The sequence below is a fragment of the Notothenia rossii genome (assembly GCF_949606895.1).
Source record: "Notothenia rossii genome assembly, chromosome: 8".
Taxonomy (NCBI): domain Eukaryota; kingdom Metazoa; phylum Chordata; class Actinopteri; order Perciformes; family Nototheniidae; genus Notothenia; species Notothenia rossii.
In genome coordinates, this window is record NC_136906.1 from 52,753,341 (window position 1) to 52,767,081 (window position 13,741).

The 13,741-nt window shown below is 39.9% G+C and overlaps 1 protein-coding gene across 1 annotated transcript; it reads left to right on the forward strand.

The window, feature by feature from the left end:
- Window positions 1-1,962: 1,962 nt before the first annotated feature.
- Window positions 1,963-8,566, forward strand: zfp36l1b (zinc finger protein 36, C3H type-like 1b). The gene is made up of 2 exons (XM_079645926.1): window positions 1,963-2,147; window positions 4,591-8,566. The coding sequence occupies exons 1-2, from the start codon at window positions 2,094-2,096 to the stop codon at window positions 5,602-5,604; spliced, it is 1,068 nt and encodes a 355-aa protein (XP_079502052.1). The 5' UTR covers window positions 1,963-2,093; the 3' UTR covers window positions 5,605-8,566.
- Window positions 8,567-13,741: the final 5,175 nt, after the last annotated feature.

Genomic DNA, 13,741 nt, shown 5'->3' on the forward strand with positions numbered 1-13,741 from the left:
GAATTTGGAGGGGATATTGTCGTGGCCAGTGGCCTTGTTAGGTTGGAGGGCGCTCAGTTTAATGAGTACCTCTGCTGATGTTACCCTTGCTAGACTGAAATCATCTTTGCGTACCCCTAGGTTTTTGTAGTAGGTCATGATGTGATCTACTCCAAAAAGCCCTGAGTGGGAGGGTAATTTATTTACAAGAGTTGTGGCTATGTTTGTGAAAAAAATGTTCAAGTACTTGGCCACGTCCAGTTTGTCTGTGATGAGCCTGTTATCTGTCTTTATGTTTAAGTTCGAAAATCTCGTTTTGAGTTTTTTACTGCAGCCAAGCTGGTTATTGAGTAATTTCCAAAGTTCACGGGGTTTATTTTTGTTTTCCTCAGTTTTGACATTGATGAAATTCTTTTTGGCAGTTTTGATCATGGAGCTTACGTCATTTCTTAGTCTGTTTCTTTCAATTTTTAGTTCAGTCACGTGGGCCAGGAGTTCACTGCTCGTGCTTTTGGAAATCAGGAGAGGTTTGAGTCATATTTCCCTCCTATGAATGAAGATTTCGATTGGCTCCGGGATCCGTTTAATCCTCTGTTATTAATATCAGCCACAAGTTTAAACAGCAGAGCTCAGGATGAACTCGCAGAGCTGTCTATGGACCGCTCCCTGAAACTGAAGCACGGGGAACTACGTCTGGATATATTTTGGCTGCTTGTGGGACACGAGTATCCATCCCTCTCAGAGAGTGCCATCAAGGTGCTTTTACAGTTTCCAACCTCCTACTTGTGCGAGCTGGCGTTTTCCTCACTCGCATATGTCAAAAACAAGACCCGCACCCGGCTGTCAGTGGAGCAGGACCTCCGCGTTGCGCTGTCCACTATCCCCCCACGCATCAAGAGACTTTGCTCACAAAAGCAGGCACAAGTGTCGCACTAGCACCGTGTAACGGTCTGAGAAATGTTTATGTTTGGATGTTAATTTGTGTGCCTTTCTTATAAATGTATGATTTATGATTTTGTCAATCATTATCTGGATAGCGAAATGCAGAATGTTTCATATTTGGGATGTGGTTGATGAGTCACATGACCACAGTCAGGTCAGAGGGCATTGTTTCATCCCTCCAATTATATTAAGTTATTATGTAATCTAAGTGATCATAGGCCTGCCTCTTTTGAAATCCAAATGTAAAATAATAACTGTATTGATATGTATTCGTGTTTTTATACAGGTAGAACTACTATTTTCAGCCAAAACAAAAGAGCCTACTTAGTAGGCCTGTTTAAAATATTGAATACATCATAGAAATGGTGTTGACATTTTTAGTCTGGTTCGTGTTATTATGTGTGAATAGTATACATTATTTGTTCTATAAAATGTTCTATTCAATTAAATACACATTTGAAAACCAATTTATGGTGTATTTATTGTTTTTAGTTTAAGCTCTGAAGTGGTTTTTAAATCTACAAAAAGTTGGGATGTAATAAGTTATATTGTTTGTAAACATGGTACTTTACATAATCTGTTTGTTTAAGGTGTCCAGGTGATGCAGACAGGCTGGACCAGAGAGTGAGAGACAGAACTGGACTCCTCACAGCAGTGAACTCTGCACAGGTACAAATACTATTTTTTCATACTGTAAAAAGAATCACGAAAGATATTTGTTTAAATAAATGAAGTATTGACTTTAATACACTGATATACATTCCATTAAACAATACTAAATACTAGATCACCTACACATCAGTGAAGTTGAGGGTTTTTTCCATGCAAAAGGTTACATTTAGATGTTAACAAGCAATATGACTTTGTCAGCTTTCTAATTTAATGTATTGAAGGCAAAGATATTTGACACATGGTGAAAACACAGCAGATATGAAATATCTTCTGCCTTCAAACAGAGACAGAGACATGTGTGTCCTGCAGGGGCGCTGTTGCTCTGAGCGCGTGCTGCTGCGCGCCGGAAGCCCCGCCTACCGCTCACCCATGGCCGCTGCCTGCTGAAAAATAAGTGCGCAGCTCCGCAGCACGGCAGAGGGGGCTCTCCACTGAAAACCGCAAAACCTGGACTAATTTATACAACCACCGGCTCTTTTTGTCATTATTTAACAACAAACATGACAGCCACTATTATTTCTCCTTTCTTCGAGTACAGGGAAGAGTCGAACAAGGTAAATGACCAGAAGAAATGGGCGACTGAATGTAATCTTTTCTCGAGAAACCATGCTAACGTTAGCCTAGCCACTTTTTAGCGCAACTTTAATGTTAGGTTTGAGGAGAGTAACTCGCATAACTCACACGGTTGCTGACTAGAAACTGTTACTGAGTAACAGTATAAGTATTCGGCTCCTATAACTTAGTTTACTTATCATTTACGTCTATTAAAAGTATGTTTTTGCTGTTCTTGCCAACTTGTTGATCTTGTTGCAAAGTGGCACCTCGTTCACAGCAGTGAGTGACGCACACAGACAACGCGAGTAATCCTTTTTTAATGTTAATGTTGAGTGAAACAAAAAGCTGTGTTTGTTTGGGTGCATGAGTGTGTGCGCGCGTGCGTTCGTGTTTTTAAGGCTTAATTAGCATTGTTTATTACCAGCACGTACCGATAGCCTGCCATTTAATGTTAACCGAAGTTAGCAGCAGAGATGGGAAAAGTACTCAGATCTTGTACTGAAGTATAGCAGAGTGTAGGAATACTACTTAAAATAAAAGTCCTGCATTCAACATGTTACTCAAGTAAAGGTTCAAACGTCTTTGCACCAAAATATACTTAAAGTACTCGTGATACACGTTAGCCCATATCAGAATAATATATGATATGTTTTATAATGATTGATCATTAAAGTGTTCTCAAAGCTGGTAAGGGTGCAGCTAGTCTGAATGACTTTGTATACTGCAGGGTAGCTTGTGAATTTACTCCAGGTGGAACTAAAGTCTGATTTAACACTTGATTATATTTCACATCATTATTGCAAATCTGAAAAGTAACCAAATGTATTAAATAAATGTAGTGGAGTAAAAGTACACCATTCACCTCTGAATCGTAGTGGGGTAGAAGTAGAAATTGCAAAAAAATGAAACACGCAAATAAAGTTCAAAATTGTACTTAAGTATAGCACTTCAGTAAATGACGTACTTAGTTACTATACACCACTGGCCACGATTGCTGTCTGTGTAATGGTATGAACTTTGTTTCACGTTAACTAGTTCATTGTGCTATAAATATGAAGCAGTAACTTGGGTCATTAAATACATCATGGTATTGCTACACAACTTTATTATAGCCAACGATGCCTTTGTACTTTAATTACCTGCATGTCCTTTGGAGTCTGAAAACGTGTGAGCTGTTACTCTTTAGTTTTTTTTATCAGTAAGTGTCAAACCTGGATGTTTTTAGTAAAGCACTTACTTACTGTTGAGCCCTTAAGAGCTGCTTGCTTTTTTCAAATAGCCTGCAGTATTACAACAGAGGAAACTTCAGCTACGGGCCAGTCCCATATGGAGCCATGAAAAGGATCCATATGACAGAAGGCCAATTATTCTCAGAACAGACTGTATTGTTGAACCAATCTGTGGTCATTGACATGCTCTACAATTTTTACATTTCAATGTTGAACTGACGATAAGGAGAGCCAGTGTTAAAGTCATCAATATTGTTTCACAGCGTAACTTTATTCAACACATAAACATAGATTGACACATGCACCATAGTGACTTCAGGAATATTCTGTGTTCAATGAGTGGTGAAGATTCTTCTATGATACATTTGAAGCGATCTGTACAGTCTTAAAATGAAGACTTCACACAATCCATTCCCCATATGGTCTGAACAACAGAATAGAAAAGTGAGATGTACACAGATGTAAACAGGTTTTGTCATTAAGAGTTTCTCTCTTTTCTTATGGAATTATTGTTTAGATTTTAGGGAAATGTTCAAAACAAAATACACTTAATCTGTCAGCGTATCCAAAGGGAACTAGTAGTAGTTTGTCATATGACTTGGGCTCAAACATGAAATGAAGAAAGATCAAATCATATCATTTCATGCCCCTTTGAAGTTTCCAACGCTTCAACTTTACTTTGTGTTGTAGCTGATTTTTGAGCAACATTACTCGCATTACTATTTTGAAAACAATTTTGATACTGCATGAAAAGCTTTTTCACGTTAGACATTTTTGCAGTTTCACTGCTGATGTAAACAGACGCACATGAGGTTGAAGTTAGATTTAAGGAAGTAAGATTCAATTAAGTTCTTCAATAAATCACCAGTTTCTTTTCATCTTGAAACTGTTACGTTCAGATCCTGTATGTACAAATATCACAAACAACATCATGGATATACTTCCAAATGATAATTCATTACAATTCGTTTTAAATTATGGAGATTTCTTCCTCTCTACTTTTTTTTATATAACACTAAAATGTTTGGATTTTTGGTAAAACGAGGCAACAGCTTTTTTGAATATTGTTTCATTGACCAAATGATTAATCCAAAAACAAATACGCAGATCAATAGACAAAAAATAATCGTTAGTTGCAGCCCTGATCTTCTCACTGAGTAGGGAAGTGTGTGAACTGCCAGTTTTTTTTAATGAAATGTGTTTCTCTTTACAGAACAGTAAGATGCATGAAAACTACAGTAACAACAACAACAACAGTTTTGATGGACTTCAGCTGGTGTCCGTCCCATGCTCCAGTGCCAAACCCCCCTCCTGCACCCCTACTGGGTCCCTGCTGGACAGGAAGGTGGTGGGGGCCCCCTCTGCAGAAGGCCTGTTCCAACGCTGTCACTCCGTCAGCCTCCCGAGTCCAAAGTTCAGCCATAACCAGTTTGTCAACATTCAAAGGGATCCTTCGCTGATTCTGGGCAGCAGCATCAACAACAACAAGGAGAACCATTTCCGTGAGCGCTCCTACTCAGAGCTGGGGGAGCGGCTGTGGCCCGGCTCTCCGGGAAGCAGCCAAGTTAACTCGAGTCGCTACAAGACGGAGCTGTGCCGGCCCTTCGAGGAAAACGGCATCTGTAAATACGGAGATAAGTGCCAGTTTGCCCACGGCATGCACGAGCTGCGCAACCTGAGCCGCCACCCCAAGTACAAAACGGAGCTGTGCCGCACCTTCCACACCATCGGGTTCTGCCCCTACGGCCCCCGCTGCCACTTCATCCACAATGCAGAGGAGCGCAGGGGGCCCCCTCCCCTGTCTGCCTTTAACAAGATGGAGCGCCCTCGGCTGCAGCACAGCTTCAGCTTCGCCGGCTTCCCGAGCTCCAGTGGCCGGCGGGACAGCCCCACCTCGGTCACGCCTCCACCCTTGTTCGCCTCCGAAGACCTGGGTGAGTGGCAGAGCAACCCCTTTGCTTACGCAAGCCAGGAGCTTGCAGGCCTATTCGGCCCCAGCTTGGGGCCACCACCCATATCTGAGCCTCAGGTTCTGGCCCCGCCTTCTCCGAGCTCCACCTGCTTTTTCCAGCCGCCATCCGAGAGCTCCTCCAGCCCAGCAAGCTCTCTGTCGGATCAGGAGGGCTACCAGAGCAGCCAGGGCAGTCAGAGCGGGTCCGAGTCTCCACTGCTGGATGCCTCCCGCCGCCTCCCCATCTTCAGCCGGCTCTCCGTCTCCGATGATTAGGAATCCAGAAAGGGACAGGAAGATGGAGACCGTTCACCTCCCGTTCCCACGTCTCCTCCTCTTGAGCTCTGTTTACAGGAGAATCAGCTAATCTCATCACAAATCCAGATCAAGTCTCTTCCAAAATCATGAACCGTTGGTAAAGCAGAATCTGATTAAGGCCCTGCACTGGTGCATTGGTGGAATGAATGTGAAGCTTTGTGTAACGTAGCTCAGAGATCACATTATAGAATACTTTAATATAACTTATTATGTGCAGTAGGAGAGGCAGGAGGGTCTGTGTGTGTATTCAGTACAGGGTGTCTCTATGCTGTGTGTTGCAGCCATTATTATTCTGCTCTCCTGTGCCTTGACACCTCCTCGAGGCTTGTGACAATTCAGTGTTTAACTTTTTTAAAGGATCATCACCATAAAGTGGAAAAAGAGCTAGTCAGTAGACAGTGATAGTGCCTTAGGTCTTTTTCGTGTGAAGCAAACAGTAAGACTGTCTCTTCACCTCTAATCATGCCCAGTGTCCTGTTCCCCTGCGTGTCACGCTGACTGTGTTTTAGAGTCCGTCTGACAGATTGCTTTTCCTCAGACAGGCTGGAATGCTGGTGCAATGTGCCTCTTAATATCCAGCCTGTGGTCAGGTATTATTCTCCGCTTGCTCGCCGGAGACTCTTTGTTTTTCCAACATATCTCTGAAGTTGGAGTTAAAGAGTCAGTTTACCCAGATTTAAGAAAACTATATTCCCTCACTTACCTGTAGTGTCATATTCCAGAGATATCCGTTCCTTCAATCCTATTTAAATACATGTAGTCGCCACATGTCGTCCAGATGGGTTTCTGTGTCACTCAGAACACACTGGAGACATTTTTACAAATGTTCCAGTATAGCTGTTCACTCTGAGGTCCATAGAGGCACACGGGAACAGAGACACTAAGTGTGTCATTCTGAAACTGGGATATTGGGTTATTTGTCTCTTGGTAAACTGACTCTTCATCAGGCTTTAACAGCAGTTGGCAGGTTCTGAGTGTTGATTGGCCACGTTGGTCTTTAGATTTCAAATTTGTTTGAACAATTAGATTCTTTGTTAGCAGTGGAGTTTATCCAATTGATCAGTTCTGTCTGAAACCAAATGCGCTCCTGTTGATTCCACCGTAATTATTATTATTATTATTGTCTAGTTTATTTCCCAAGGCCTTCTGAGTAAGCGCTTTGGGGGTCACTGCTTATTTATCAAAATGTATTTATTGCTGATCTTAAGCATTTTTATTTTGTATTTATCTGGTTAATGAAACAATAGAATATATATTTTCTTTTATGTGAAATTAGGATCGTCTGCGTTAATCGCAAGATTGCGAAGATCCGTTTGTGTTACTTTTTTCACAGTTAATATATTATACTGCAATGACATATTTTGTAACATTTGATTTATTTACAAAGTGAACCTTAATTTAAACACATTTGTATTTATTGTTTGCTCCTCCCACATGTTTGACTGCAGGTGGAGGTGGTAGTCAGTGCCTCAGTGTATGTTTGAGTTGGGGGGGGGGGGGGGGGGTGTGAGAGGTGCAGCTGCCATAAAGAAGTTCAAATTAAATCAGTCAGTGCAAACTAATCAGGTAACTAAGCTAGTAGCATACAGGGTGTGTGTAGCGTCTGAGTGCAGGTAATGCAGGTGTAGCAGGGTTCTGATGTGTGCCTTATTGTCTCCGCCCCCCCATCTTTTTTTGCCAGAGCATTTTGTGTCTCTAAACGTGGAATCAATGAATGTATTTGTGTGAACATATGTATTGGCATAGTGGTGCAGGAATCAGTCCTAAGGCTTATGGTTCCTTCGTCTCAAATTAACTGCATTTTTTTAAATGTCATTTTTGTCTAAGGTGCCTGAAAGAATGTGTGTGGATTACACAAGCTAAAGACATTATCACGCCGAACATTAGCCAGCTTTAGCTTAACAGTGTAGTTCTGTTAAAGCCAAACTAAGATTTCATACCTTTGGCAATTGCATTTACGTTTCAGAAATCATAAAATGAAGTTAATAAGTAGAGATTATTTTGCTGAACAAAGTATATTACTTTCTGTATTATTCCAAAATCCAATTTTTTTTTAATTGAGAGAACCATGTGATGCTAAACTCTAGGTGGCCTTACGAGAATACGTCATGACTGCACCACTCTAGTGATATTCCTTTTAAGGCCTTATCTCGTGGATTTTGAGATGGCACTAGTCAGGAGAAAATATGTGTACTCTTCTGATAATGGCAACTTTCACCGTGGGTTTAGATCTCCATTATTCAGGTATACTGATTGGACTTTAAAACCATCCACTGCAGTGCATCATGAATAATATTGAACAGCAGAATATTTCAAAGTGACTTGCATTTGTGTTGGAACCCTGTGTTCATCTCCCAACTGCATCTTACAAAATGCCAAAGGATAACGTAGCTTCCTTTAGTCCAGCCTCCCCTCCTTGCTGCAGTTCGTGCCAGCAGCTTTTGTCATTTGGAAGAATGTAAACTGGCTCTGGAACAGCTGTCTATCCATATTGGTCCTTTACTGGGATTATTTCTCATTTGATGATTAAAGTCACTGAATCAGTTTCACTTTGTGACTAAAGCATCTTCATCTGTTATTTTGAAAAGATGATTGAGCAGAATGCTTGTTCCATGGACAGGCCTAGTAGCACTTTGTGTCATCACAATGATGATGTCAAGGTTATTATTGACCTCCTTTTCCCATGAAAGTCCCTATAAATACATTCCAGGTTTCCCAAATGTTGTGCCTTGATATTTTTCAATAACAGAGCAAATGAAAGCCTAAAATGTATTCCTGTAGGTTAGAGGTTAACATAATTGACACATGAAAAGTGTTGAATGTATTCTCCAGCAGCCATTGCTGTTACTACAGTAATTACGTTGTTTATTTTGTAATGACAGATTGCAGTTAAAACCAATAAAACATGTATTTATATTAATTGTGTGAGTCCCAAAGTTGTTTTATTGTCGCCTCATCACAGCTTTAAAACCAAACAAATATATTATTTTTTTTCTTTCTAATGTGTTTTTTGATAGAAGTGTTAAAACATAACTTTGGTTTCGGTTAACTAGTGGCTAACTCTAGCTTAGCGGTGGTGATGCCCAGCCATGATGTGCTTCATATATAGCTACATGTAATTTTTTACGAGCTGAAACTGAATTTGTGCATGATAGTTGCCATGGTGATCGAGTCAGGTTTAAAGAGTGCCACACTCGTTATATGGAGAACTTGAGGCTCAACACGACTTGCTTACACTCTCATCTCAAAGTACAGCCCTCTGGTTCCATCAGTGTGTAAGCCTTAAGGCAAGTTTATTTTGTGTAGAGGTGTGTTAAAGATAGCTTATGTGCTGAGGTGGAAGAAGTACTCGGAGGATTGAATTAAGAAGTCAAAGTAGCAATATTACAGTGTCAAAATAATTCGTATCAACTAAAAGACCTGTATTAAAAAAGGTATTAGCTTGAAATACTTTAAGTACCAAAAGAAAAAGTACTTATGCACAATGACCTTTTTTAATCTCCAGATATGTTTTAATTATCTTTAATAAATGTATTAAAGTTATTAATTTGACATCAATTTGATGTTGCAATTTGTTAAAGTGGGTTTTATGTGAATTGCTTTATACACTACTGGGTAGCTTACCTATACTAACATATTACAATGTTGATTCGTATTTTATTGTTACCCTAAATCTGTAGCTATGTAAAATAAATGTAGTATAAAGGACATTTTCCTCCAAAATGTAAGTACACTACTTGAGTACATGTACTTATTAACATCACACCAAGGCTTATTTGTATGTAATGCGCTTTGAGTGGTTAAAGCGCTGTTTAAATGCATAATAATAACAGATGCATTTATGATACCAAAAGAACTTGGGAGGCCAGTGTTTCAATAAGCAGCAAACACAGCTCCAGCCTCCATGAACAAACAGAGGTGACAGCTGAGTACGTAACAGAACAAGTTATTTTAACTTCTTATCATTGTTAAACTATAATTGTTCCTGAGTAAACAGCGGCTCAGAGGAGAGGTTCTGCCTCCCTTGTAGTGAACCCAACGACATCTCTTGTGTTGCTAACCTCCAGCCTGTGCACTCATTCCTCTCCCTGCTGGTTCTCTAACCCTGGCAGCTGTTAGCTGGGGATAAAATAAACAGGCATTGAATAGCTGCTGAGAGAACAGCATCTGAGCTCAGGACAAATCCAACTCTGGCTCTATTTGTCAAGAGCCCGAGACCCAACGTGTCTAATGTCTTCTGACAATGAGAAAAGCATTGAGGGTGTTTAAGACCAAGTTTCATTTCATTTTCATTTCATTTCATTTCCATCTTTATTTCGAACAGATTTAAAAAAACAAATAAAATATAATAAATGTGAAAAACAGAATACCGTATTGTTAGAATACAGTATTTATCAATATTTATAATATTTATATATTCAACAAAAATATTCATAATAATAATAATAAATCATATGTGTCCGAAAGGGAGCAGGAGGCAGCAAATGCTTATTAATTCCCACCCCTTACTTACTGCTAATCAATGATTATCCTTTAAATCATTTCTGCAAGTTATTCCTACTCACATCTTTACATTTATACATTTACAATCATTTCTCATCTTCAATCACCTCTCTTCATTCTCATAGTTTTTCAAAAAAGTGTTTCTGTACATCCTTTTAAACTGAATTATGCTTGTGCTTTGTTTGAACTCCTGCTCCAAACCATTCCATAAAATCACCCCACAGATTGTTATACTCATACTTCTCAGAGTTGTTCTGACCTTGAGTTGTTTAAAATGTAGATTTCCTCTCAAATTATACCCACCCTCTCTGTCTACGAACAATGTTTTTAATTTCCTAAGTTGATTGTTGAGTCAGAGCAATCATTGATGTAAAACCCAGAGCTGCGCAGAGGTGGGAACAATTATTTAGATCTTATACTTAAGTAAAAGTACCAGAGTGTAGGAATACTGTTACAAGTAAAAGTTGTGCATTCAACATTTTATTCAAGTAAAAGTAGACATGTATTAGCATCAAAATACATTTAAAGTAACAAAAGTACTCATTGTGCAGGTTGGTCCATTTCAGAATAATATGATATGTTTTATAATGATTGATCATGAAAGTGTTCTCAAAGCTGGTAAAGGTGCAGCTAGTTTGAATGACTTTGTATACTGCAGGGTAGCTTGTGGATTTACTCCAAGTGGAACTAAAGTCTGATTTAAGACTTACATTATTATTATATTGTATTGTATTTCACATCATTCATCCACATCTGTAAATTAACTAAAGGTATTAAATACATATAGTGGAGAAAAAGTACACTATTTACCTGGAGGGGTAAAAGTACACAGTAGCAAAAAGTTAATATACTCGAGTAAAGTACAAGTACCTCAAAATTGTACCTATAAGTACAGTACTTGAGTAAATGTACTTAGTTACTTTACACCACAAAGCTAAGGGGTGGGGATATACGCTTTAAATAATAAGATCAAAGTGTGATTTACTGCAGCAGTATATGGTTGGCGTATATATTACCTGATCTAGCAATCTTACATTTTACAGGACTTCTTTCTATTGACCTCCTCCTAGCAATGGTCTGTCATAAATAGCAGTGGTCTGCTATAAAGTAATAACAGACCGTAGAATGTCAACATTGACCAATCAGAATCGAGTAATCAATAAAGATATGTAACAAGCTGGGGTAACACGCAGTCTCTGAAGTGGCTGCAGAAGTAAATTTAATTTCCTCCATGACCTTTCAAGGGTCTCTGCACTTTTTTTGACATTTATATACATTTTAAAAAATATATAATTCATACCTTAATTCATTTTGAGCTTTTGCCTCAAGGTATCTCTGTGGTTACTTATGTTGTAACAGCTGGAACACAGATGTTAACAGATTGAGTGGGTTGAGTTTCTATTAGGAATGTATTTTAGAAACTAAGCATATTTCCCTGATGGAAAGGTAAATAATACAGATATTTGGAAGCTATATTAGATGTATGTGCATTTGAAATAATGCCACATGGACGTTGGCAGTAACTGCACTCTGTTGTCTCTGAATGCCTCTTTGTTTGCCCAGCAGGACAGTCGACTGCACAGCCAAGGCGTGCATGCGTGTGTGTCTGTGTCTGTGTGTGAGGACTTTGCTCTCTGCTGAACAGGACTTGTGACTCTGCTCCAGTTCCAGCTCATTATTCTGACAGAGATTTTCCAGACTGCTAATCTAACCTCCAGGAGCCTGGCTGCTCTGTAGGGCCACTCGGTGTAATCATTGATTACACTAAAGCACATTTCCATATACAGTAGTCCTTTATACAATCACAGAACAATATTTATTCTACTTTTATATTGTATTGTTTTTTACTGTATGTTTCACTTATTTTTAAAGTAGGATTAACAGTTCATTAGTTTAGATGGATTTGCATCTCTATACTAATAGGCACTTTTCTCTCAATGGTTTTACACTACTATGGGTGATTTACAGAGTGATGTTAAGTAACTAAGTACATTAAGCTAAAGTTCTGTACTTAGGTGTAATTTTGAAGGACTTGTACTTTACTTGAGTATTTCAATGTTATGCTACTTTCTGTACTTCTTCTTCACTACAATTCAGAGGTGAATAGTGTACTTTTACTCCACTATGTTTATTTAAAGGTCCCATCTTTCTGGCTATTACCCGTCCCCTTGTGTGTTATGTAGCTTTTTCTGCATGTAAACGGTTTGCAGATACCTCATTCACACCAATGCAACTCCAGTTCAAGCTCCGCGCTAGAGCTTTTCAGGTTCAGAACCGGTTCTTCGGTTTAGCTCCGGCTCTTTTCACAACGCCCAGAGTCCGACTGTGCTGCGTCATTGCGTCATCATTTGCGTCATGACGTAACCGTTTGCGTGCCTGCTTCATAAAGCCAACCCGCTCGGAAACCCCTCACAGCTGACACCGACAACAACAACAACAACAACAACAATGGCCGATTGTGTTCCAGCTTCCTCTGTACCTCTTCGGAAGACCAGATTCCCAGTAGGTAGCTGGTCTCTTTAGTGGACCACTGCTGCTTGTTACGTTTCTCCATCGTTGTGTACAAACTGGATACAACGCGGGCTTTTTGTTGTTGTTCAGGAGTTGATCCCGCCCCTGCCTCCGCCTCCACGTAAGCGTGACGTATGCGGTGCTTTTGCTTGAGCCGGACAATTATTTGGTGCTTGAAACGAACCGGATTCCGGAGCTAAAAGGCTGCTCCACTGCGGTGTGAACAGGAAAACCCGGTGCTTTTCAAGCTCCAGCTCCGAACCGGCCCTGAAACACTGTTGGTGTGAATGAGGTAAAATTCACAAACCCTCAAAGTACACCCTGTAGCGAGTAAAACTCTAACACAATCCAAATGGACCAATCCACGGACCTCCACACACACACACACACACACTCACTCAGAGCTCAGACCCAGCAACCGACACCAGTAATCCAGCTCACACTGGGTCCCGCCAACACGGCACCCAGACCCCACGCAGCTTTCTCATCTGTTTGTCATTACTGGTGTCATTTTCTGGTTGCTAAGAAACGCCATGGTAACACATAAACACTGATGTCCAGCTGTAATGGTGGTTGACTAATCAGAACAGAGTGGGCGAGCTGACCAATCAGAGCACAGTGGGCTCATAGGGAGGGGGGGGCAGGAGCTCCAACAAGCCGTTTAGGACATAGAGTGAATACACATACTATACAGAGATGCTGTATGAGAAACCAATGTGAGTTTGGAACATTGAACAATGTAAATCTATTCTAGTAGACCTCAACAATGGAATTATGATCAGTAGAAATGGCCATGACATTGGACCTTTAACACCTTTAGTTACTTTACAGATGTGGATGAATGATGTGAAATATAATCAAGTCTTAAATTAGACTTTAGTTCCACCCGGAGTAAATTCACAAGCTACCCTGCAGTATACAAAGTAACTAAATGTAATGTAATTTAATGGAAGTTAGCGATGCTAGCCGATGCTAACTTCACTCTATAGAAATCAGCTGACGACTAAGTCAGACTGACTAATAATATCATTTAGTATAGGTTTCCAATAGCTGTGTATGGGTTTACTTCTGAGTAAATATG